At 37.7% G+C, this 27,328-nt stretch overlaps 2 protein-coding genes across 2 annotated transcripts; one reads left to right on the top strand and one right to left on the bottom strand.

The window, feature by feature from the left end:
- Positions 1–7,559: 7,559 nt before the first annotated feature.
- Positions 7,560–14,099, bottom strand: LOC127839371 (protein FAM78B-like). The gene is made up of 5 exons (XM_052367751.1): positions 13,785–14,099; positions 13,013–13,126; positions 11,537–11,742; positions 10,201–10,350; positions 7,560–7,977 (listed from the first exon to the last, which is right to left on the bottom strand). Exons 1-5 carry the CDS (start codon positions 13,973–13,975, stop codon positions 7,745–7,747), a joined length of 894 nt encoding a protein of 297 aa, XP_052223711.1. The 5' UTR covers positions 13,976–14,099; the 3' UTR covers positions 7,560–7,744.
- Positions 14,100–14,368: 269 nt separating this feature from the next.
- Positions 14,369–16,294, top strand: LOC127839373 (polyisoprenoid diphosphate/phosphate phosphohydrolase PLPP6-like). Its single transcript, XM_052367752.1, has 2 exons — positions 14,369–14,791; positions 15,443–16,294. The coding sequence occupies exons 1-2, from the start codon at positions 14,467–14,469 to the stop codon at positions 15,823–15,825; spliced, it is 708 nt and encodes a 235-aa protein (XP_052223712.1). The 5' UTR covers positions 14,369–14,466; the 3' UTR covers positions 15,826–16,294.
- The last annotated feature ends 11,034 nt before the right edge of the window (positions 16,295–27,328 follow it).

Raw genomic sequence — 27,328 nt, 5'->3', positions numbered from 1 at the left:
ATAATCCTATTTATAATGCTTCATTTTTCCCAATTTTATGGTCGCGCTATTTTTCCAAATTTCACGGTTAATCGCGCTAATTTTCCCAATTCAAAAGGCACAGGCTGTAACAAATTAAAGCAAAAAAATCACTGACATCAGAACAAAACTAGCGTACACTGTAACTCCAATATAGCGGCCTCCGTTATAACGCTGAATCCAATATAACGCGGGGGGTGCTTGGATCCCATTTTTTCTCCAACCTTCCATTTGATTTCTGATTCAAATCCGTATTATGCAACTTCATGTATGTTCAGACAATTCAAAGATGGCGGCAATCACATGTTGATTGCTTTATTCAACCGTCCGTTAAACCGATTATAATCGTCTCGAGGTTAAACAACACCGACAGCTAATTGGTGTTAATCTGATGTGTAATGTCAATAAAGGTGTGAAAACCTCGCGTGTCAGTGTTTATTACATGTATTCCTCAACAGAGCGGTTCAGTGCGATTATTTCCATAAGTTAAGTGCAAGCGGGATAGTTATACAATTAAAGTAATTCAAAACGATTGAAGCATTCTTACTTTGAAATGGTTGCAGTTTGACTATATTAAATGAGCGGCTGTGAAATATACTGCCCACTGTATAAAACAACTTTTTTTGTCATTTCATTATCATTCTAGTATTATGTCATTTAATCTTTCAGTTCATGTATAAGAAATTAAATAATGCAGACGATTTATTTACATGCGAACGCAGTGTACCGGTAATTGTTAACAGAGTTTCACTTTTATTTTCGCGCGGTATCAGAAAGTCCCCGGGAAACACGTTTTTTGCATGCGTATGATGCAATAAAGCATTTTTTTTGTTCATGAATCGTATTGCATTCAATCTAAATTTAAAGTCGCTCGTCCAATGAAAGCTCTGCCACATAATGCACTGTACTCTTAACACTTCTGAAAATGGCATATATGCGTACGGTTGTGTTTACGAATTTCTTAAACATATATCGTCATTAATGTTCAAGATTATTATTTTTTAAGTGATGTTACAATTTTTTTGGATTATCAGATAAATGTGCACATAAGAAAAGCGGTATTATACTGTTATCGATACGATTCGGTTTATATGCATGTATTTGCGTCAACACAGCATGGCAATATACATGACCTATATTATAGGCTATTTTATACCTGTTTTTTTTATAGCGCCCTGCAGTAAATGAGCTCAAAACTTATAACGCGGATCCGTTATAACGCTGTTTCGCGGATTGGACCCCATTGACCGCACTATATTGGAGTTACGGTGTATATAAATAAACGCGGAGCATTCACAGGATTCATTGCTATTTTTAGATGCGAAGGAGAGCTTCCCGCAGAAATAGCTTGTTTCCATTGGTAAGGTTGTCATGAATATTAATGATTTTCTGCAGTGTCGTAGAACTTTACATCATGTTTTTACGACTTCTATCGAAAATCGGTATCGTCAATGTAAACATTTTGGCGTAGCAGACGAGAGAATGTAATTTAAAAAATGTCTTTGTTCAAGATTGGATTTTCGTCCAACAAATAAGTTAATAAAGAAGAATCCGACGGTAAAACTGACACAGATTAAAAAGGGCCTTGGGGCTGTGGTAGCATGGAGCACAGCAGTCAAGGTCAGAATTTGATAACGTTTAATAAATGTCACCTGCTGTACAGACATCATTTGTTTAACTGCTGATAAACAGTGAAATTATAACAAACAATTTATGTTGTTAAATAGTTTTATTTTATTTTTTACTCTGTGCATCAAAATAACTTTCTTGTGTTCACTAATTATTTACTGATAAAACCTGATGAAACAGTTACACGACACAATTGTGTTTATTTGCTATGTCATTTATGGTCTATTAAACTTTAGTAAGGGCTAGTACATTAAGAGGAGCTGGTCCGATGGTCTGGCTGTAAAAAAAGTTAATGTCGAACCCTGCCTTGCCCTATTTTCTATTTTTATTTTATAAGATTAGGTTGCAAACAACCAAGTTGTTTTGTGGTAAATTCGTACTGAATCCAACTCGTAACTCGATAACATTCAACCACATTTATTCATAATTATAATACATCTATTTATATTTTCTTTTTATTTCTTTTAGACAAATGACACGAAGAAAATCAAATAAATACTCAGTCTGTGCTCTACAAGCAGCAGTTAGAGAAGTCAAATAAGGAAAATGTTTGTCCAAAGTATCAACTAGTATAAATCTTTTGATTAAATTAACAAAATATATTGGTAATGATTATCCATGTCAGTTGCAATGTTAATCAATTTATTTTACCAGTTTATGTGTGTGTTGCAAATGTCTGATGGCTCACTTGAGTGAACGTTCAATAATTGGTTCCAAACGGGTTCCAAAATGTAAACAGAACCAACTTCATTTGACCAACGGTAAGGTAGAGTTATTAACGCTTGTTTTCTTTAATTTTTATAGTTTCAGAATGAGAAGTCTTTTACTTGAAATATCAGCTTAAATTAATTTTAAAAACTTGGAACAATTTGACAAATTAAATCAAATCGGCAAAAAATCGTTCGAGAATTGGTACCCTGAGGCTAGGAGTTCAAAAACTATACCTACAGAGAAATGTCTGTATTACATTTAAACAGTCATAATTTGTAAGACAACCATTTACTCATGAAAAAATTAGCATCACTTTGTGTAATACGTGTCTAAAAAACTGTACACGTTACAGCAATATTAATTATTATTATACCAAAGAACTTCAGCCTTTTCTGTTGTAGTCAATAAAAAGCCAATATAATATACTAAGAACATATTAAAGGCATATATTTTTGTGTTTTTAATTCTGACAAAACTAAAGCGTTTCATGTAAATAATGGTAGATCTATATTATATATATTGTAAAAACAACTGGCAAACGGGTAAATTAAATGCAAGTTTAATTCTACGGGTAAATTAAATTCAAGTTTAATTCTATGTCTTAACGTTTTATGACCTGACCTATTTTAGACCATGCACAAACTTGTCTCATTTGAAGGAGATTTTTTCTTACCTTTGTTTCCATTTTCATATCAACAACGTCGGAGCCAGTTAATGGCCGTCCGCTTTGAATGCTGTTCAACGACTGATCCTGGCGGCAAAAAGCACGTGGCTGCACTGTGCATAACACGCATGGGATAGTCGAGCAAACGATTTGATTGGTCAATGGTCAAAGTTGTATTTATGTCGAGTTAAGTGTAACATAAATTGACGATTACGTCCAACGCCTACAATGTGTAAATATGTGTAACGCATTGTCCGTAACTGAAATGATGTATTGGCAGAAACACACACACATCATTGGCGTGAATTGGGTCACAGCATATCATAGCTTCTACACTGGCATGTGTTGAAATACCTGATTATTGCTCAAATTTATTATACCGGGTGCATGTATAAACTACATAATTGCTATACAACACACTGTAACGTATTTACAATTGTCTTCCCGCCCGTCCTTATATCAGTCCTTACAGACGTGTGTCCGTCCGTCTGTCGGTCGATGCTTTAGTCGGTTTTTTTGTCTGTCACAATTTCAGACTGAAATAGGTTTCGGCAAAATGTTTTCAGATCTGAGGTCTTACAATGTTTGCTACGTTGATAATATGTAGATTAATGCATATTACGATTACATTGAAATATATATGTTTTGCATACGACGTAAAAGATGTGTGTTGTCCAATAACACGACCGAGTCTTTTCATGCCGACTCTAAACTGTTATTCGTAGTCTTATGTAGGATTCGAGCATATGAGCCGTGCTCTGTGAAAAAGGGATTTAATGCATTTGCGGAAAGTATCGTCCCAGATTAGCCTGTGCAGTCCACAAAGGCTAATCAGGGACGACACTTTCCGCCTAAACTAGATTTTTGCTCATAAGAGACTTTTTTAAACAGAAAATATCATAAAAGCAGAAAGTGTAGTCCCTGATTAGCCTGTGCGGACTGCACAGGCTAATCTGGGATGACACTTTACGCACATCCATTAAATTCTCTTTTGCACAAAACATGGCCATATTTGCTTCGTTCGATCACGTCCGCTAAATTAAATACATGTTTTGAGTTTGCAATAAGTTTTGGGGAGGCGGAAAACTACAACGGGCGAGGCATGGTCAGGGGTGATAACCCCAAAAAAGGGTTAGGGTAAGGGGTCGGGTTAGGGTGAGGGTTGGGTTTAGGCTAACCCAAACCCTAACCCGACCCCTAACACTAACCCTAACCTTAACCCTCTACCCCCCCCCCTTGCGCAATACCATACCATGCCTCGCCCGTTGTAGTTTTCCGCCTCCCTAAGTTTTGCTTCAATCTACTAAGACACGACAAGAGAAGACGCAAAATGACAACGGTTCACAAGCATCACGTTGTACCCCACGATTCAAAACCGTAAAGCGACACTAAAACCACTTGTTAGTGCAACGTTTTCTAAACGGTTTATTTAATCCACCTCAGGAAAATAAGACACACACACTAATGCACTTTTCATTATATAATACCTTTATAAACACTGTATAGTTATTTAAATATTTCACAAAATACTATACTTTTCATATATAACATTAAACAACTATTTTTTATTAATATTTGTATTGTTTCTATCAAAAATATTTCCACGTATATCCGTTCTCTATTAAACCAAAAACTAAACTAAACTGCTAGTCTATCAAAGCTTATTCTAACAGCTTTTTAAATGTCAAACATCTATTAATGAAATCAATTTGCTGCAGTATAAACAACAGCAAGAGCATGGTAAAATTAATGCTCTTTCAACAGAGTGTTATTAATTTAAACAATCTGGCAACACAATGTTTTTACTAACTTTATGGTTAAATGCTTATCAACAATTTCCCTTCAGAACACAACGACTTTAAGAGAAAAATCGACCCTAGCAATTCATCATATTTGGACATAAATGATATACTATACTGCAGTAGAGTTTAATATCATTTTGCTTTTTTGCCTTATATACCGATCGAGCGCCGAAAAAAGACTGACTATTTTTATATCTTATTCTATATGGGCCGTGCTCTGTGAAAAGGGGGTTTAATGCATGTACGTAATTTATCGTCCCAGATTGCACAGGCTGATCAGGGACAACACTTTCCGCTTTAACGATATTTTTCGTTTCAATAAAGTCTCTTCTTAGCAAAAAATAAGTTTCGGCGGGAAAGTGGCGTCCCTGATTAGCCTGTGCAGAATGGATAGGCTTATCTGGGACGACACTTTACGCATATGCATTAAACCCTTTTTCATAGAGCGCGGCTCATAAAACGTCAATAATAGTTTCTCGCGCTTTTTGCGAAAAAAAGTTTTAAAAATAAGTCTGAAGAACAAATGCATTGTCAGTAGTTGCAAATCCAGCTCTAAAGCACGCCTGCGGTTCGTCTATCTTAGAGTACCGGTATATATTAGGGGGGGGGGGGAAGTCAAACGTTTATTTAAAATGGTAGATAATATTTTTCCCAGTATGCAGAGTAGTCAGATTCTTGTATAATTTGAAGGCGAATTGACATCACCTTTTTGTAGATAGGATGAATAAAGCTGTGCTCCAAAAGTCTGGGTATATGCGTAAAGAGTAAAGAGTGCCGACATTACTGATGTACCTATAGGTGCGTGAGCTTAAATGAAAACGTCATATGGTATTCCATCTGGTCCGCTGCGTTTAATTCATTTGATCTTGTAACGTAATTAAGTGTTTCTTTAGTTTTTTCATCACAAAATTAGGCGTCTTCGAGTTCGCTTTTTCTTCTTAAATGGGTAAATACACATGAGTATCCACGCCCTCTAAATTAAACCTCGTTCTGGGAAAACTTGGTTTAATGCATGTGCATTAAGTTATTGCGCACCAAAGGGGTCGAAACTTAAACTTCTGCTGCAGCATACAAAAACATGCTGATCGAGCAGCAAATTGTAGCTCGAGCAGCATCTAGATGCTGCTTGGGCAGCAATTTGCTGCTCGAGCAGCTTTTTTTCTGCTGCTAGATGCTGCTCGGGCAGCAATTTGCTGCTCGAGCAGCATTTTTTTCTGCTGCAGCAGAAAATCCTGTTCGACAAGCATTTATTTTAAGATAATGTCATCAGCCAATCAGAATCAGATTACACATAGGCATAAATCATGTAACGTTGGAGCAATTGATCAACCAAATTTGCATGTTCCTACATGACTGAAAGATTTTAAAGCTTAATTATTATTTCATGAACAACTACGAAAAAAGGATGAGAATTTAATAATAATGGATTAAAACACATTATGAGTTTGTTGCAGTTTTTCTAAAGTTATTGTCTGGTCTATTTCGTTTCCGTAGAGGTAGCTTACCGGTATGTCGTCCGTTTGTAAGCTCAAATTTGATTGGCTGACGGGTTCAAGTGCTTATTCTGAAAATACATGCTGATCGAGAGGGATTTTTCTGCTACAGCAGAACAAAATGATGCTCGGTCATGAATTTTGCTGGTCGAGCAGCATCAGCATTTTTTCTGCTGCAGCAGAAGTTAAAGTTTCGACCCATTTGGTGCGCCATATGAAGTGTCGTCCTCGATTAGCCTGTGCAGCTCAAAGTCTGGAATGACACTTTACGCACATTAACTTAAGCCCAGTTCTCCCAGAACGCGTCTCAATCGGAGTTAAACAATGATCAAAGTATTTGTACCATTTCATTCAGAACTACACGAGGTGTTCAGTGGTCAGAGTGTTTCGTTTTCAGGTAAAGTGATGATCTCGATTTTATAAGATTTATATTTCGTGTTTTTTTTTCACAAACATCTGTTATACGAATTTTTTAATCAATGAACAGGCCGAAATGTACATCAGTTCCAAACTTGCAAAATCTTCTTAGAGCTTTAACATCAGTCGAAACACGGCAGATGGTGTTCGTGAGCGTTCATGAACACTGAATTGTTAACAGTGTTTAAAATCTGCAATAACAGTGTTTAATATCTGCAATAACAGTGTTTAACATCACCTGCAATAACAGTGTTTAACATCACCTGCAATAACAGTGTTTAACATCACCTGCAATAACAGTGTTTAACATCTGCAATAACAGTGTTTAACATCACCTGCAATAACAGTGTTTAACATCACTCACAGCAGAGCATGTAATGGCATCAACGTCATATGACAAACTACTATCAACTGAGTCGTGTTCTTAGAAAACTGGGCATAATGCATGTGCGTAAAGCGTCGTCCCAGATTAGCCTGTGCTGTCCGCACAGGCTTATCCGGGACTACACTTTCCGCTTTTATGAATTTTTCGTTTAAATGAAGTCTCTTCTTAGCAAAAATCCAATTTAGGCGAAGAGGGTCGTCCCTGATTAGCTTGTGCGGATGACACTTTACGCACATGCATTTAGCCCAGTTTTCTCAGAACACGACACTACTAAAGGAAGAGATTAAGGAGACTTCGGCATGTCATTATTGCCTCTTTAAACGAAAAGAGCAACTGTCCGTTGTAAATCCCCGCGTAAAAATATTCGAACACAACTGCATTTGTAAGAAAACTGTCACGAGCCAAGGAAATGAGAGACACAGACAGAGAGACTAATAACAATGAATTGGAATGTTTATTTATGTAAAAATAAAAATATCTACCGTTTATCCACGTACGTAAAAAATAACGTATCACAAATTGATTGAGCAAAATGGAAAAACTGGTAAATGTAAAAAAATATGCAAATATACAGCAATCCATATTCCGAAACATATTTCACTAATAGGAAAAAACTTATACAGTTTTACAGCCTGCATAGTTTGCTGTCGTATCGGGGGACCTGTTTCTCGATGGGGACATCCTTCTTCCAGACGGGGGGTATGATGCACATGGGCTTCCCCACCCTCGGACGCCAGACGAGCATCTGGGCGCTGTTGGCGTTGGGCGGCATGAGGGCGCAACGAGGGAGCGGCACGTTGTTCTCGAGCACCATTGGCTGCTTGGGCACAGGTTCGCTTACCAGCTGGGCGCGTTGGCCTGGAACCATGAGAGCGTACATTTGCAAATGTGTTGAGTATTTGTATTAAGAACGGATTTTAGAATACAGAGCGGCCATTGAAATTTATGGTGGGTATCCATCCGAAAAAAGAGCGGACATTGGAAACAACGCGGCGGACATTGGCAGAGAGCGTGATTACTTGCGGTCAAAGGAACGTATGGCAAATATTTGTAATACTGAGTATAGTGCAGAAAGGCAATGGAATAGGGCGGACAATAGAACATAGTGCTGGGAATGTTACATAGGACGGACAATAGAACATAGTGATTGGAATCTTACATAAGGCGGGCAATATAACATAAAGCTGGGAATGTTAAATAGGGTGGGCAATAAACATGGTGCTGGGAATGCTACATAGGTCGGGTAATAAAGCATACGCGGGTACGGGAACATAATCTGTAGATTGTAATACAGAGCGAACATATATGGAAAGGTTGAAAATAGGAACATATGGCGGGAAAAAGAGACGTGTGAGCACTTAGAACCATAGCGTTGTGACATAGAGCGGATCCCGAAACATGGTGGCGGCATTACAACATAGGGCTGACCTTGAAAGATGATGCCGTCATAAGAACATATGGACTGGTTTTTTTAAATTGTACTGTCTTTAGAACATATTGCTGGTCTTACAAAATAGTGCTGACTTTAGAACATAAAGCGGGCCTTACAATATGCTGTTGGATTTAGAAAATAGGTTGAAAAGCACGTATTTAAAGCTATATAGTAAAGTCTATTTTAATACAGAGACCAACATTTGATAAATATGAGATTCACCATTCATTAAATTATAGCTTATAACAATAGTGAATATATAGTTACATAGATTCGCCTGTCCGTATTTGTTTTTTCAGGTAAACATTGAAAACGTATCATTTGATTTCTATAATTTTACCTATACCCTATTAGTGTTACTTTGAACTTGGACATATGGACTTAATTATAGTGTGCACCACTACTAAGTACGCCGGTAACTAATGTAAAGTTATTTAAAAAAAAATTAACATTAATTTTCTCAAGACTATATGTTGTGACCTTCAACATTGATTTGTGACAACGGCCTTAGACATATTTCTTGCGTGCGACAATCCGTCTCAATATGCTGATCACTTTGCCAAGTTATTTAACAATCCATCAATGTTGGACAAAGTTATGCACATGTCAAAGTGTTTATACTAAATCCATTCTTTTGATGTTTAACCTTGAGTTGTGACCTTGACATAGGGCACATAGACTATGTCTCATCATGCATATCACTGTTTTAGTGAATTTAAAATCCATCCAATTTGGACAAAGTTGTGCGACGGACATTATCGAGTATAAATTACGTTAAAAAAATATGTGTCCTTCAATTTTCACCTTGATCTTGGAAATTTGGGGTTTACTTTTGCGCAAGACATTCCGTCTCATCACGCCGTCTCATAACGATTGTCACTAACAGCATTACCTGAGAAAATCCATCCATGCTGTTGAAAATACTTAAATTTGACCTCCAACTTTGTACTGTGACCTTGAACGTGGACCCATGGTTCTGTATTTTACGCTCGACACTCCGTCTCTATATGTTGATCACTTATGCAAAGGTGTTTGAAAATCCAACGAGTTATTCTTCTACGAATTTCCTTAATTCGACCTTAAACCTTGATTTGTAATCTTATCTTCACCTTAGAAACAGGGACTTAGTTCAATTGCGTCACTCCTTCTTACCATAGCATATAACCATGTTGATCACTTATGGCAAGTTGTATGAAAATACAAACATGCTGGACATGTTCATGCTCATGACAATGTGTCAAGAACACATTTTCTTAATTTGACCTTCACCTTGAATTGTGACCGGAACCTTGAACCTACTTATCTGGTTCTTAAACGCGACACTCCGTCTTGTCATTGGGATACTTATGGCAAGTTTATTTTAAAATCCATTAATAGTGGAAAACGTTATTCTCCGGGCAAATATTTCCCGCCAATCTCCCACCCGCCACCCGCGTATAAAAATACAAATTTTAACCTTTTGTGTTTTATTTCACCAAGTTAAACATTTTAAAAATATTATGATTATGCCAAGATTAATCAAGAAACAACGTCATAATTTTGTTCGATCCATTTGAAGCTATGACGCATCGCACGAAATTAACGTTACGTCTGCATGAAACCGGAACAGGAAGTACTCACTTAGAGAAACCGGAATAGAAAGTACTAACCTAGAGGGCGCTCGGGGTTGACGAGGATGTCCAGCTGCATGTTCCACATGAGCGTCTTTAGGATGTATGCTTTTTGTGACGTCATGTTCCAGACGACCAGCCAAACGTAGAAGCTCTGGTTGCGCGTGATGTGGGACAGATTGGGTGGACCTGTGGGGAAACGTACAATACGGCTCGATTTGTAGTTATCGGCCTAGGTACTATTTTAAAGTACCCCGGGTACTCTTAATTATAGTACAAAGTACCCGGGGAACGGAAGATAAAAGAAAATGATCCAAAAGTATGATCTGGTGCCTTTAAGCGTATTTTCATTTCACGCGGTAAACTGTAGTATACGTTAGGTCAACCGGGGTACTTTTGAGTAGTACCTGAGCCGACAACGACCAATTTAGCTACATTACGAGTGTTTCGCGTAAAAAAAATGTTCTGGTTTCGTTGTGTATCATTAAATAACGTTGACCCGTTGAATTAAACATCGTATGATAATTTTAAGTTACGATGCATATTTTAGTATATTGTCTATGCACCAATTTCTGTGATGAATGGATGTCAGAATTTATGTTCGTTTCTTTCACATCTTTTGCACGCCCTTTGATGCATGTCTATTTGCTGTGAGCTACACACTTTGTTCTTACATTTATCGCACCATTATTGATAAAATTTAGGACTTAGGAGAGTTACTAGTTAAACTACAATCTCGAGTGTAAATGAAAGATGAATTAAAGCCAGGCATCGGATGTGCAAGAAACATATGCTGCATATTATACTTAAGTTAATTAAACATTCTTAATTGATTGGAGAAAATTCCGAAACATTTGCTCAATGAAAATATCATTTTCGCACATGCACATGTCTTTTTCGGCCTTTTCAACAGCATTTCAGTCATGTCACGGCGATAAGTTCACCCTCAAACTTTGCCTGGATAACTCAGTATTTGGTTGACCAGTTAAACAGCACATACTTATGCCAGTAAATGTTCTACTTGTAACAACGGCACTGAGAGAATGACCTTATTTATAATTTCAAGACCAATAATCGCACTCGAAATGTGACCGGGCCGAGGATCAAACCCATATTATTTATTTCTTTTTTGTTGGGGTTAACATCACGTTAACACAGACTTAAAAATATTTCGAGAATTTTTTTGTTATTCTGGTGGTGAAGTTTAAACCTATTTATTTCAGCTCGATTGCATCGTAAGTCTAAGGCTTAATGTAACTAGTTAGAAGCAGTATTGGGTGTCTAGAGGAGAGATCTAAAGAATGCTCCTACAATTGGGATCGAACCGGTGACTTCCCGGTTCCATTATACCAAGGCGACTTATTCTGGTGGTTACCTTGGTTACGGTTGGCGGGATTCCTCCAGGTCACGTGGGGGTGGAAGTTGTCGTTCATGGAGACAGTGGCCGTCTGGTACATCTTGCACGGCCCTTCGAACGTCACCGTCTCGTTGCGGGAGCCGTACCAGGGGTAGTGATGCCCGTCACAGTCGCTTATCATAACCTGCGTACCGGAAGTCAGCTCCGGGAACTCCCAGCTTGTGCTGGAAACGAACGCACTGTGATTTAATGTGTTTTTCAAGTAGAGAACGTGTGTTAAAATGCTTAAATATACATTTGATATAATTTTTAATTCAGCATATAACCATGCTTGGTCAGACGGTTTTCTTTATTATATCATTATACCTTCTCATATACAATACAATTTTTACATTATAGCTATTTTCCCAGTTTGAACAGTATGCGTATAGCTATTCAAAAAAAGTTACATTCAAAACATTTCTTACAATATGTAAATTAAGTTTAGGGCTGATATACAGGTCTTGAACAACATTACATAATTCTGCGTTGTACGTTTTACGCAACAAAAAAACGTTCACGTGTATCATATTGAGACAAAAGAGCAATTTAAACAGTTGCGCAATTTAAAGTTCACTCTTGTCCTTAAAAAAAATTAAACGCAATTATTTATTGCAAGTTTAAGTATTCTTTTAAACGTCACAACAATAACCGTGGTTGGTAAACTCGCATCTCACCGTTCGATTCCCGCAGCATGTGAGTTTGTTTGGTGCTCACCATACCGAACAGGTGTGGTTACCTCCAGGTACTCTGGAATCCCCCAACCCCCCCCCCCCCCCACACACACACACACACGAACACAAGACCACACCAAAATTGAAAAATCTTTCAGTAAAAACGAAACAGCTAGAGATTGCAGCTATAATTCATTCGTCCCAACTTGTGTGAGTCTAGTAAGTTATGTAGTTACGTTCCGGGGCACACTCCGGGTCCACACAGTCCGCTTATTTAATTTAATTTTTATTTTCTAACCTTAAATCATATATAACAAAATCAATTTCTGTTATAGAATTTTACACTGATTAACATTAATTAAGAATAACTTATATAATGGTAATCCTTGTCGATCTTGGCGTTTTGAGATTGCTCTTGTTGATTGTTCTAGTACGCTATCTTATTAAACATGTTCTTGCACAAAGGGGATTATTGCGTTGCAAGTGCTTAAAGTGTCGTCCCAGATTAGCCTTTACAGTCCACACAGGCTTATCAGGGACGACACTTTCCGCATACACGGAAAATTCCTATTTCTAAAGGCAGGAAGTGTCGTTGCCGATTAGCCTGTGTTGACTGCACAGCCTAATCTGGTGCGAAACCTAACGCATATGCAATAAGCTCATGCAGTGTTTACAAGAACGCGGCTCTAATCAGTGCAGTGGTTGGTTAACGACAAGGCGGTAATACCGCTGCAATGTATACAATGCCTTTCCGACGAATGTATAGAATGCCTATACTCACTATCCCTCGTCGCTGTACGTATTGTGGAACGTCATATCCGTGCAAGCCTGGATCCAGCCGATCTTCCACTTGCAAGCTTCCGTCATCGGAGCCACCTCTAGCGTAGCGCTGGCTCTGTGTGATAGAAAACACGGACATTAAACAATAATATTCTTTATTAATCTGGACGGAAGAATTGCCTAAAACATTCACGACACATTAAGTAATCACATTTCGTTAACAATGTTGCTTGTTAAATAAATTCTAGATAAATGTATAAAGTACGCTTACCTGGCCGTGAAAGTTGAGCCTAATTTATACATGGTCGATCAAATAACCGATTTTATGCAATAATGGTAATGCAGAATGTAAGTGATTTATTTTCGTAAAAGTAAAAAAAATAATAAGAAGAAAATCGGACCGACAATAAGGTCTTAGTGAACGTTATAATCGACAAATATTATTTAAGTTGATGGCAGTTTCTATATATTTTAAAACATTTAGATCTACATGTACTGTACTTGTTTACGCAACCGTAGCGCAATCATGAATTTCGCACACATTCTTTCTATGCCTTTAATTAAATAGCACATGTTTCTCGTTTGAAACGAATATGAAGAATTGCATGTTTTCAAGGTAACATCTATATTGATGAACATGTGTTTCTAAGTCATCTTGAGTGGAATTGAATATTTGAATCAGACCATTTTAGACCCTTTACCATTTGGATATATGAACAAACAACTACAATTACGAACTGCGTTTAATTGAACGGCGACGTATATCCAGATACCTGAAGTTTGGCGTTTTGTATTTTAAAACGGTGGAAGAGCTCTCGTCGATGCTTGTCGGGATGTTGTCGATCAAGGTTTTAAAATTCAATAGTCGAACCTTTTGATGAATTTCCTTCAAGTGACCAGGCTTAATAGCAATTTTGTTAATGTTACCCATGTCGGTTTGCTCCGACGAAGCTTTTTGTGCCATAATTTTTATACAGAAAAGCAGTTGCCTGGCGTAAAATAAAATTTTGGACTGCTATGCTGTTCCTGCAGAGTCTGCAACTTTGGCGGCCTGCCTGCAGTCTGTCGTATCTTAGCAACGACGTTGTAGAGTCGTGACGTTATCATGCTGATGACGTTAAATGAGATACTAAAATACTTTTAAAAATAACATATGTGTAGTATATCATCGGTTATGGCCAATAAATCTTTATTAGTTTTAATTTTAAAATCTGTGATCTCGTCACTAATCAAAGTTGGTAGAATATTTCTGTAGTCGCATAGTGGATTGTAACCGATGAATTTCGTTTATGGATTAGCTTTCTAATTGGAATGCTACTTAATTTAGACTGATTTCCCATCATGCAGTTGTAGTATGGATTTCCCTACTTCCGTTATAGATATTTCTGCGAGTGACAGCTGGTTGTCTATGTCAATATCACGAATATTCTAAAATTTTAACACAAACTTTGGAAGATGGCTTCGTATCGTAAGAATGCTCGCAATGGTTTATCTCCCAAAAAAGAAACGCATAAACAAAATGGAGTTGACACCAACGAAAACTCTGGCAATAAAGTAATGAAAAATTCCCTTTGGAAAAAATTAGTGGACATAGACGAGAAATGCACAGCTATTTGCGCAGTATGTGCACACGAGAACTCACCGCTGAGCTTGTTAAGGCCGGTGATGAAGCTGATCGAGGTCTCGTGCCACGGGGTTCCCTGGCTCCTTGTCACTACGCTGTTCCTGTTGTCGGTGCATAAAGCGCACCACGTAGAGATGCTGGTGAATCTGTTGTATGGTGAGTTATTGAGCCTTGATAGGGATATGCCTGATAAGCCTTTGCAAACTGGACAGTCAAATCTTGGACGACACTTATGGAACATGCATTTAGTCCAGTTTTCCCAAAACGATGTTTAATGTCTGAATTAAATTGACCATGATTTTTGGTCTACTTACTCTTGGATTATGTCTTCTGTTAGTAGCAACACAACAGTTGTCATGGCATAGTGGGTAATGTGTCCACCTTGCAATCGGGAGGTCATCTGTTTGATACCCACTGTGGATCCCTAGGAAATGGACTCGAGAGTGTTTAAAAATGCCCAAGTTTTTTTATGCCTTTCTCTAAAATTACAGGCTTAGACTTATAGTTGTTAATGGCCAATAAATCACATGTATTATGTTTGTTAAATGATCTCTAGCAGTAAAGTTATTCTCTGCCTCAAACAAATACCTAACACTTCAAGCGGATTAACTATCTAGATTAAACAATTTAGAGAGATATTCGACCATTGCGTGTATGCCATTCATTGCTCAAACGTCTGTGCAGATATATAGAATTAAACAATTTAGTAAAAGCATTCATGTTTCTTTTAAACTGGATCTATATTTTTGCAACACATGGCCATATTTTCAGTAAATATGCATAACAATTTTTATTACGCCCTTTCAGGTCTAATTCTTGACCTCATAGTCATTGGCATACTGAAGACAGTTTTTAGACGATCTCGGCCAGCTCACAACAAGATGGACATGTTTGCGACCGTTTCCATTGACAACTATTCCTTTCCTTCCGGGCATGCATCGCGAGCTGGAATGCTGGCCTGCTTTTTCTTCATGCGATACCTGACATGCCCTACAAAGAGTTTACTGGTTCTCACATGGTCTCTGATAGTAACTGCATCCAGAGTGGCCTTGGGCCGCCATCATATTGTCGATGTTGTCTGCGGATATGGTGTTGGTATTGCTGAGTATTTGTTGTTGGTGTACCTATGGGTACCGGTGGAAACCTGCTTGAGTTGGTTAGAGCTGTATTTTAGTCACTTTCATTTATGATTTTTAATTTGAATGGTCCTCTGGATTCTCTTGACATTATGGATTGTACAATTTTTTAACATTGTTAAATTTCTAGATTTTTACAAAAAGTCAATGTCACAGTCATGACTTGTGTGTTTTTTTGTTGCCTGCTAAAAGGTATACTTGCAGTCATCTGAATTTGTAGTTTGATCCAGCAAGCCCAATTTTCGATATTTTTACTTGATTTCAAGAAAATGCTTATATGAAACTGCAGCATGTCCATTTTTTATTTTGTAAGAAAATCGTTCTCCTCGTCACTTCAAATTAATATTTTTTTTTAATTTTATTTTTTAGTTACAATGAGGTTATTGCAATTTTGATTGGGTGACAACAAATCTTTGAATAACATTTACTAAAAATTACAAATAAATGTTAGAATTTTCTTCAAACATTTGTGATACATACCATTACAGCTGCAGGTAAAAATCGGCAGATGATTGCAAATGTAAAAAAAGAGTTAATATAAATTAAGTTTCCTTTTATTGATGTTTTGGCATTTAGAAATTTAAATAAAGAAAATGATATTAATCATTATTACATGTATACAGAATGAAGATTGTAAATATTTCCACGTTTTGATGAAGGGGTAAATCCAAAACATAAGTGGTGAAATGAAAAATATTCAAAGCTCTGATGTAAATTTGTTTTTATTAATATGATGTTGAAATATTAACATTCATATGTTTATTATGTTAATATTTTTATTTTATTTTTTATTCATGCCCACAGATCTGTTTTGCAACTGTTTATTTTATAGAATGTGTTGAAATGTTTTTGCCCATTAATATCTTATGAGAAAACATCATCCTGTATGGTTTAATGTCTAGATTTAGTTGTGTGTAGGCTCAATGTTGTTGTTGTTTATTTTTCATTGTTTTACTATTTTTATTTAGATTTATTTAAAAAGTATTAAACTATATCTCAATTGAAAATGAACAAATCTATAATTTATGGAATTTTAATGCAATAGGAGAGTTTCACAACTACGCCACAGGTTTATTGCAACATGAAACAAAAACAATTTACTTATTTTTTTTTTTTTTAAAGAAACTGCCCTGATACAACTTTTTATGCCCCCGGATCGAATAATCGGGGGGTGTATTTTTTTAGCCTGTCTGTCTGTCATTGTACATGTATGTGTGTGTCTGTCTGTCCCAAAACTTTAACCTTGGTCATAACTTTTGCAATATTAAAGATAGCAACTTGATATTTTGCATGCATGTGTATCTCATGGAGCTGCACATTTTGAGTGGTGAAATAACAAGGCCATCCTTTAAGGTGAAAGATCATATTTTTCTAAAATATCTGGCATGCGGCTTCAAAGCGGCGCAGTAGGGGGCATTGTGTTTCACAAACACAGCTCTTGTACTTAATGTTTGTATATTTTTATATTGTTGATTATATACACGTATGGAATTTTTTATGGTTGAAGCTGAATAATAATATAATAAATTGTATAAATGTTCCTGGAAACTCTTTTATTATACCCCCATCACCATTGAAGATGGGGGCTATATAGGAGTCACTTTGCCGGTCTGTCTGTCCCGAAAATTTCATGAGATCTTCACCAAACTTGGTCAGCAGTTGTAGCTCGATGATGTCTAGGTCAAGTTTGAATATGGGTCATTCCAGGTCAAAAACTAGGTCACAGGGTCACTTAGTGCGTTTTAAACCAAAAGTTTGTCCGGACCATAACTATGTCATTTATCGTTAGATTTTATAATGACTTGGTACATTTGTTCAACATCATGTGACGGTGTGTAATGCGAATGAAGTACGTCTATATCTCCAAGGTCAAGGTCACACATGGAGTTGCCCATAAATTAGCTTGTCCGGGCCATAACTTTGTCATTTATTGTGAGACTTTAAAATCATTTGCACATTTGTTCACCATCATTGGACAGTGTGTCGTATCAAAGAATTACATGGATATCTCCAAGGTCAAGGTCACATGTTGAGTTCAAAGCTAAAAAATGGCCATAAATGATCTTGTCCGGGCCATAACTATGTCATTCATTGTGTGATTTTAAAATTACTGGGTAAATTTGTTCACAATCATTTGACAGTGTGTCATGAGAAAGAATTTCATTGATATCTGCAATGTCAAGGTCACACTTGGAGTTCAAAAGTCAAAAATGTCATTCATTGTGAGATTTTAAAATGACTATACATTGATTTTGTTCAAAGTCATTGGATGGCGTGTCATACGTAAGAATTAAAGAGTTCAAAGGTCAAAATGGCCATAAATGATAATGGCATTATAATTCTTAAAAATCGCCATAAATTAGTTTATGAAGACAGCATGCAAAATACTCTGTGTCAATGCAGCGTGTGAGGGTATACGTAACGTCTGTGACAAAGCTCTAGTTGTAATAGATTTTTTTTTTTAATTTATTGTTACACATATGAAATCCTTTGTTTTATATTTTGTTTTAGTTTCTTAGATGTTTTATATAATTTTTAAGATAAAATCTAAGAAAAGAACTTATTATGCTTTAGGTACTTATAAAAATGCATGTTAAAGTTATTTCTTATGCTTTAGAATATGGATGATATACAAAAAATACATGTATATTCTCTGCAAAAATGATATTTTCAGATAAAAGCACTTTCTAACATGTACAGCCACTTTTTTAGAAATGTCTGATAAATTTTGCTACCAATAAGAAACTAAAAAGAACTTGCTTTAATTTTCAGACGCTGTTGTGACTAGCTCTGAAAAATTTATTAATCTAATTTCAAATTAGTTTTTCATCATCAATTGTAAATACCACTTAATAACTAATTTGTAGGAAGTTAATTCCTAGTTCCTGTTTTACTCTGTAGTTTACAAGGATCGAATGATGAAGATTGTTGATCCAAACAAAATGTATGACAAATCTATAGTTAATAGGCTAGTCAAAAACAGTGTTTGATGGAGCAGGTATAGTTGCTATGGTCAGTTCTTTTCAGTGAATCTAATTTAGCTTGTTGGTGTGGGGAAATCTCTTCTATACATGTAGTCCCTTTGCAGATGTGTTCATGTTATATTCGGCGTTCATTGTAATGCTGCAAGTTTTGCAATTTGATAATTTGACCAATCAATTCTTTGAACATTATTATTTAAATTGTTGGACATGTAGAAAAAGTTCAGAGTTTTAAATTTTCATTAAGATGTGTATTGCCAAAAAAAAATAATATAAAGCATAACATCGCAAGTTATTCTGGATATACTGTTCATCAATGTAGTATCGTGTATTTGTTACGATAATGACAAACATAAATAGAAGTGATAATTGGATTCAATGATCCACACGAGCCTAGTTAGGATTCAGTTATGAGTAGTTGTTGTTGTCTGATGTCCAAGTCCTTGAATCAAGATTCCTTTTCAAAACCTTTGCATATATATTGTTCTTTACACACTGCCAATTATATGTAAATATTACCCCAGGGAAAGAATTATATCTTCCGTTTCAATCATTTTCTTATAGCCATTGTATTGTGTATTTTGATATATAATGTACTTGCCAAAAGAAAAATATATATTTAAACTAAATCAATTATTAAAAGCATTATTGATTCTGATCTCTATTTCCATTAGATGATATAAGATGAGATCGTTATAACATGTTAGTAAAGCATTTTGATTGAAAAAAACCCCAAACATTTTTAAATTTGTGAAATGCTAATATTTAATTTCTTTACAAAGGAAAGCATTGTTTGATAATTGTATCACATTGAAATATTTGTCAGTGTGCTAACAAATAGTACTTGTCACATTCCAATATATTTTTATCTAAACACAGTTGTTAAGACTGACATCAAAATTACATTCCAGTATTTTAAGCCGGCCATTGTGTACAGACTTTGAATATAATATGTGGTGTTTGAGAGAATTTCCCTTCGCTTTAGTACGAATTGATTTCCCAAGTCTTTCATATTATGTTCTTGTTGATGCTAGTCTTTATTGTCAATGTTGCTTTATTGAGCTTTATTTGAATATTTTGTTTCTTAAGCTCACCTGAACAAATCATGCACTTGGTGCTTTTTTGTGATTGCCTTTTACCCATTGTGTATCTTTGTTATTTACTTCATTGAAATTGAAGAATTTACATTTAGAGCAAAAACTCCTTGGAACTTGTCAGATCTTCAACATTTTCCCCAATTATATCAAAGTTTTAACTCTAGATAATGAGGGGGTTACAAAACTTATTTGATTAAGAAAAAAGAAGAACAAATTTATTATTAAATAATTCATTCAATTTAAGTCACAATTTGTATGCTCCCCAGAAAATTTATTTTTGGGGGAGCATATAGTCGCCGCTTCGTCTGTCCGTCCGTGTGTCTGTCGGTGCACAATTTTTGTCCGGGCTATTTCTCAGCAACTAATGACCGGAATTCAATGAAACTTTATGGGAAGCTTCACTACCAAGAGGAGATGTGCATATTATCAGCGGGTTCTGGTTGGATGATTTTTCACAGAGTTATGGCCCTTTGAAATTTTCTGTATAAAAAATTATTGTCCCCCCAACTACTGTGCCCTCAAGACGTTTCCTTTTATCTGAATATATAGTGCAATATTGTGACAAAAAAAACATTGGGGAGCATCACCCGTCTCCGACGGTTTCTTGTTTCCACTATGATATCGCTAGATCTGAATAAGGTCGTGTGGGCTGAAAATCTATGTCACTGGAGTTAAATTTAGGATAAACGCGTTTTAACACTGGTCTCAATTATAGCACAATCTTTATGAAACCTGGTCAAAACATTTGTCCAGATTGAATGATCTGTATTATAACTGTGTTACATGAAGGCCATTATAAATTTATCTCAGCTTTTGATTTTAAAGAATCCTTAAAAAATGAAAGAGCCTGACAGCTTTTGACAAGCCAACAAGAATTGTTATGGTGTTAAAACTTTAGAAGTATATTATTTATCATTAGTATTTGACAGTATATTGTAACTTTTGAAAATTGTGAAATAGTCTCTGAGTGCCACATTGTAAAGTGTACCGGCTATATTGTTGTTCATATACAGTATTTTATTTGCCATAGAAAGTTTAAAACTTGTACCTTAATGTAATGCAGGTATCTGCCTGTTATTTGTGACTGATATTTTGCAACAATAAATTATTAAACACCATGCATCATGATGTTGTTCACACATTGTTCCTGAATAGTTCAATCTCAACTTCTCACCTATTTATTGGGGTCTGTGTATTTCTATGGTAAATGTCTGTGTGTACCTCTCGATATCACTGTTGCTTCTACTTTTTCATTTGAAAGTACACGTATGTATTCACTTAATTTCTTCTTCTTCTTCTTGTCGTTGGTTCTACACGATCACGCCAGTTTCTTCGATAAATGATGTGATCATCCATGTCTCCATAGAGCTTCTGGTGGAGGGATGTGTCCTTGGGCCACTTTGTATCTTGCTCCTGGTCGTGACGTTTGCATCTTTGGAGGATGTGTTCTGCTGTTTGGTCTTCTGTGCCACACGGACAGGTCGGTGACGGGGCCAGTCTGTATTTCTTATGCATGTGTGCATTGAGTCTGTTGTGCCCTGATCGGAGTCTGACCATTATCACTTGCTCTGCCCTGCTTAGGAGATGATATGCATCTGCCTCTTGTCTTGGCCTGGTAAGTGATTTAATGATGGTAACTTTCTCCTTGTAGTTTACTTTCACAGGTGGCTGTTCTAGCTGAGCACCTTGTTTTGCCAGTTGGTCAGCATCTTCATTTCCGGCCACTCCACAGTGTGCTGGGATCCACTGGAGGGTAATGTTTAGGTTGGTGCTGATTCTTTGTAAGGCATTTGCAAGCTGAGGAATCTTGTTGTTGGTCAGGGCTTCTTATACAGACATGGCATCTGTAAGGAAGACTACCGAGTTGACAGCTTCAAGAGGGTCTTCAAGCATTGAGACTGCCTTCATGAAGCTTCAGTCTCTGCTCTGTAATTGCTACAGTGTGTTCCGGTTGCTGCATGATGTGTTTCTCGTTTTCCGGATGGGTACAGAATGACGCTGCCAGCACCTTCATTTGTGACTGCTCTAGTGGCAGAACCGTCTGTGTAGACACGAGTCCATGCCTCCCTTGGGTATTGGTTATCCATCATGGCAAGTGTGTGGCTCTTTCTGACATGCTCATCCTCTTGTTTACCTGGCTGTAGGTGAGGAACACTGGATCATACGGCAACATTTGACAGGTCATTTTGTAACGGATCTATGATGTCTTCTCTACCAAGGGGAGTGGTGGTGATGGTCAGATCTGTTGCATAGGCCTTGTCGAGCTTCTTAGCTTCGTGTACAAAGCTGCTGCCCTTGATCCGATTTTTGGTATACCCTTTAACTCTGGCTGACATGGGGTCTTCCGTGAGTCATTTATACTTCTCTGTCTGAAGCAGGATTTTGACATCTCTTCTTTCTTGAAGTGGTTGTATTCCTGTTATCTTTTCCATGAAGGCAATTGGTGTGGACTTGGTTGCTCCTGTTATGATGCGCAGAGCTTGGTTCTGGATTTTATCCAGAGCCTGGCGATTGGATTTGGCTGTGATAGACCATGTGGGGGAACTATACTCTAATTGGGGTATCACTGTGCCTTGGTAGACTGTCTTGAGTATGTGCTCATTTGACCCCCATGTGGTTCCCGCAAGCTTTCGTATCATTGCAAGTTTTCTTTGGGCCTTTCCTCAAAGGTGACTCCAGGCAAGTAGTCTCGTCTGCCTCAGTCATATGAGTGTCTCTCATCCTCACCGTCCCTGCTTTCTGTTTTGATGACAATGTGAATAGTGTGGTGGATGATTTCTCTTTGTTGATCATAACACACCAGTTTTCAGCCCATGCGGTAAGCGTGTCTATTGCTTCTTGCATTATGTATGTGGCTGTGGTGACATGCTCTTCTTTGTACCATATCACAAGATCATCAGCATAACGTGCCGCCTTCACTCCCCTTGGTAATTCAGACACGGTCGTTGATGAAAAGTAGGAAGAGCGTCGGGGACAGGAATCTTCCTTGTGGGACACCATGCCGTAGAAGGAACTTCTTACTGCTTCTTTGGTTTAAGCTGACTCTTGCCCTTCTGTTGAATAGATATGACTTGATCTACTTCAACATGGTTCCTCCAACTCCATTCCTCATCAGTTTGACTTGGAACCCGTAAGTCCAGACTTTATCGAAGGCCCTTTGAAGGTATATTCATGCTGTCAGGACAACCTTCTGTTCCTGGAAAGCATCTTCAATTTCTTGGGCCAGGTAGGTAGTCTGGTCCTAGGTGGAGCGGAATTGCCGGAATCCAGCTTGTTGTTTTGCAAGTAAGTTGTTCGTCTCCAGATACCACTTTAGGCGTGCATTTACAATTCTCTCCATTGTCTTCCCGACACAGCTAGTGAGGCTTATTGGAGGTAGCTTCCAGCTTGCTTCGGATCCTTGCCTTTCTTGAGAATAGGGATCATGATGGCGTCTTTCCAGACTTGGGGAAGTTGGCCTCGTGTCCAGCTGTGGTTGAAGATGTCTAGGAGTTTGTGTATTGCTGAACTTCCTAGATGGGTGATCATTTCATTGGTCACATTGATTGGTCCTGGAGACTTCTTAAATTTCAGATGCCTTTCTGCTGTTTGTAGTTCGTGCAGTGTCAGACTTTGGTTCATGCGGTCTGATGTCACATCATCTGTTTTCCTGCCCCTTTGTTCTTTTCTTACTTCTCTCTGTCTCTCTCTACTAACATGGATGTCACTGACATCTTTGTAGTTGCTGGCAAAGACAGTTGCCGCTTGTTTACCAGTCAGCAGCTCTCCATTCTCTGCCAGAGTAACTGAGCCTCTCGCTTGAATTTCATCGTCATTCAGCTGCTTCGTTAACCTCCACAGCTTCCCCTGCCATCTCGCTCAAAGTTGAGTGATGCTGTTTTGTTTCTCCAGCTCTTTCTCAGGGCTTTAAGTTTGTGCCGCAGGAATTTGGCCTTGGCTCGCTGTAGTGAGAGGTTGCTTTCTTGTGAAGGTTTGCTTTCTGCTTCCACCCTGGCTTCTGTAAACTTGGTCTGAAGGTCTTCCAACTCCTCACTCCAGTATGGCTATTTCTGTCGTCAGTTGTCAAAACACCTATAAACTGTTTGATTCCAATAATGTCGCTTTAATGGAATTACCATTTTTATACATTTGATTCTTAATATTTAATCAACTAAACTTGTTTTATTAGTAGTTCAATTTTGCAGTAGCCCCCCATTAATAGTTTTATTATTACTTAACAGTACTGCCCCTGGATTTTGTTCACGTCATTGTGTATTCGCTTGTCAATTACGTCATAACTTTTTCTCTGTTCCTGGGTGCATGGATTTTTTGACGTCATACGATCAACCTTCCAGTTGTAATCTACATGCATAGGTCACTGGGTTTATAACGTTCAATTTTATTTAGATTTTCTCTCTGATAGGCGTTTCTTGTTTGATTTTATTATTATTATTTTATTTTTTAGCAGTCACATAAACAACCAAGCAATGTTATATGGAATTTTTACCCATTATTGCTGCTTCTTCCTGTATTTGCGCGATGATTATCTGAAATATTAACTTAATGACGCTATATTCTTAAATCTTTTTCTATAAAGAAGGAATGTAGTTGACACTTGTTTGTAGTTTCATTTGATCGTTCGTCAAAAAGTTGTAACTCTGTTGCTCTGGTATCTTCAATACCATTGAGTAATTAATTTGTTATTAAATTGAATGCGTTTTAATTCCCTTTTATTATTGTTTAACTTGAGTTAAAATGCTATGACGTTAAATTTTATTTACACTTAAATTTATTATGAATATTGCTTGGTCAAGTGTGAGGTTGAGCGCTCTATAACCGGTTTAAACCCCCAATGCTTTGCATTGACCGTTCCAAGGCGGTGACCCCAGCTTTATTCATATTTTGTGTTTATGTTGGTTTGTATTGTGCTGTATTGTGCTGTTTTGTACTGTTTGGGCAATCGGTCACTTGCGTTAAATAAAGGACCAACTTATTGTTTATAATGAGAATTCAATACTGCTCCAGCAGCTGGAGTTTCACTTCTTTATATTGTAGTCTTTTCTGGCCCCGCGTGGTATCGCCTTCTGTACTGCGTTCAGTATGCATGCATTGAAGACTTTAACAATTTTGTTAATATCTCTACCATCCACTCTGATCTCTTTGCAGAGGTCATCACTCAGACGTTTGAAATAAGGTTCAGTCGGCCTTCTTGTAATTCCATCTGGGGATGCTTGAGGATGAAGAGGTAGACTGGTTCATGATGAAGAGAACTGGGCGATGGTCGCTTCCTCCAAGTTGATCACAGACTTCTCTCTTGATATGCCCATGGATATCTCCAGTGCAGAAAGCTAGGTCAGGGGTCGACGTTGTATGCAATCTCCTGGAGTAGAATGTTGCCAGTTCTTCAGGCTGATTGATAAGATTAAGCTTGTCATCTTGCCATTCCTCTTCCTCTCCCCGTCGGTCCATGTGGTCAAATCCCCAGCTTTGTTAATGACTGTTGAAGTCGCCAACAACAATGAAGTTAGATTTTTCTGTTGGGATACTGTTTAGGGAAAGAGCCTTGTCATTTGGAGAGGAGAGATTCACAAGCTTCAGATTAAGATCGTTCTTCCTGAGACTCAGAACCTGAAATTCAGAGTCATCCATATGCGTTTTAATCTGAATAGCATTGATGTGTTTCCGGACTTATGTCAGGATGCCTCCTTTCTTTCTGCCTTCTCTGTCACATCGGAAACTCTGGTATCCTCTTACCTTGAAGGATTTAGCTGGCTGCAGATGAGTTTCCTGAATGCAACAGACATTAATGCCGTGTTCATGAAGGATATGCTCTAATTCTGTCTTTTTATTGAAGACTCCTTCTGCGTTCCAATGCATCACCTTGAAAGGTTGATGTTGGTCTTTTCTCCTCCTGGGCTTGTTGTAGCCAGCTTTCTTTCCTCCTCTTCTCTTGGCTTTTTGTGGAATGAAGGAGGGACCCCCAGTAGCTGTGAGTGGACTCTTTCGAGGCTCAGAGCCCGGCACTTAATCTCCCTGGAGGGATCCCAAAGACTCAGCACCACATCGATTAACACTGGTTGATTGTGTAGTCATAGCAATGTACATGTCGTCATGGTTTGTTAAGGGAGTGCGAATGGCCTAACGTCTCTGATTTCAACTCCCTGGGTTTTCTGTCGGGGTTACCTCACCCTTAGCCTTTGCCGATCCAACGACAAACCACAAGGCAGTGGTTTCCTTCTTAACCCAGTAGGCAGGGAACCTTATAACCCTGGGAACACAGGAGCTATTTTACCCTTTGGCTGGGGTCTGTTCATGGACATCAGGGCATTTCCACACACCGTTGGGCCTGGCATGCCGCATGTCTGGGGGCAGACCACCTCCGAGTGCCTGTAGTTCAGCCTGAGGTGCTCAGTTAACGTTTGTCGTTACTAGGAGGCACTACATAGGACTTGTCTGTAGAGAGGCTATGTACTGGCAGTGAAGACTTACGCACTCGGCTTCATTTTTGCTCAGGGATAGCCAGCGGTATAGGCTGAAAGCGAAGGTTACTAGCACACAAGGCCCAACACTACACACAAGATGCATCAACAGACCATTTGACATACGTTCACTTAATTTGTTTGAGGTCCTTTAAAAAGTTTAATACACGTACCTCTGACATGCAATTTAGGTGAACAAATGTATGCCCCTTTTTGCAAATCAAGTTTACCCCTTTACCACTTCCATATGTATTTGAACGCATTTGTAGTTCCTTAGCAAGTTTAATTTGATTTTAGAACTTTCTTACTACTTTTATGTTTTTAAGATTTCATCTCCAAACCTTATATACTGATGAGCTGCAAACAACTTTAAACCTGAACAGACTGCGAGTTACTTGCAGGCTGTTCTGGTTTTAGGCTGTTTGCACATAGCCATTTTCACTTTGCTTCTTAGCAGGAAAGGGTTAAAAAGTACATATGAGCTGCAATTTAGGCAAAAAAAATGCATGCCCCTTTTTGCACATCAGGTTTAAGTTTGTCTGACACAAATCCTTATATTTATCTACTACAGACTTTAAAATAAAACCTTACATAATTATGTATTCTGTTTCTTCTACAAAGAGTAAATAGAGTCTTTATCCATGTCTCTGAGATCATTATTCAAGATCGCTTAGTAAAACCCAGAACTGCTACCTGTAATTATTATACCCCCACAAACGAAGTTTTAGGGGTATATAGGAGTGAGCTTGTCTGTCGGTTGGTCTGTCGGATGGTCGGTAGGTATGTATTAAGTGTCCGCTCTCTAATTCAAGTTGTTTTCATCCGATCTTCACCAAACTTGGTCAGATGTTGTATCTAGATGATGTCTAGGACAAGTTCTAATATGGGTCATACCGGGTCAAAAACTAGGTCACGGGGTCACTTAGTGCGTTCTAAACATCGTCCACTCTCTAATTTAAGTAGTTTTCATCAGAGCTTCACCAAACTTGGTCAGAAGTTGTATCTATATGATGTCTAGGCC

The sequence above is a fragment of the Dreissena polymorpha genome, chromosome 7 (genome assembly GCF_020536995.1).
Source record: "Dreissena polymorpha isolate Duluth1 chromosome 7, UMN_Dpol_1.0, whole genome shotgun sequence".
Taxonomy (NCBI): domain Eukaryota; kingdom Metazoa; phylum Mollusca; class Bivalvia; order Myida; family Dreissenidae; genus Dreissena; species Dreissena polymorpha.
Note: the sequence above shows the minus strand (reverse complement) of the source record. Positions and strands in the feature narration are given on the sequence as shown.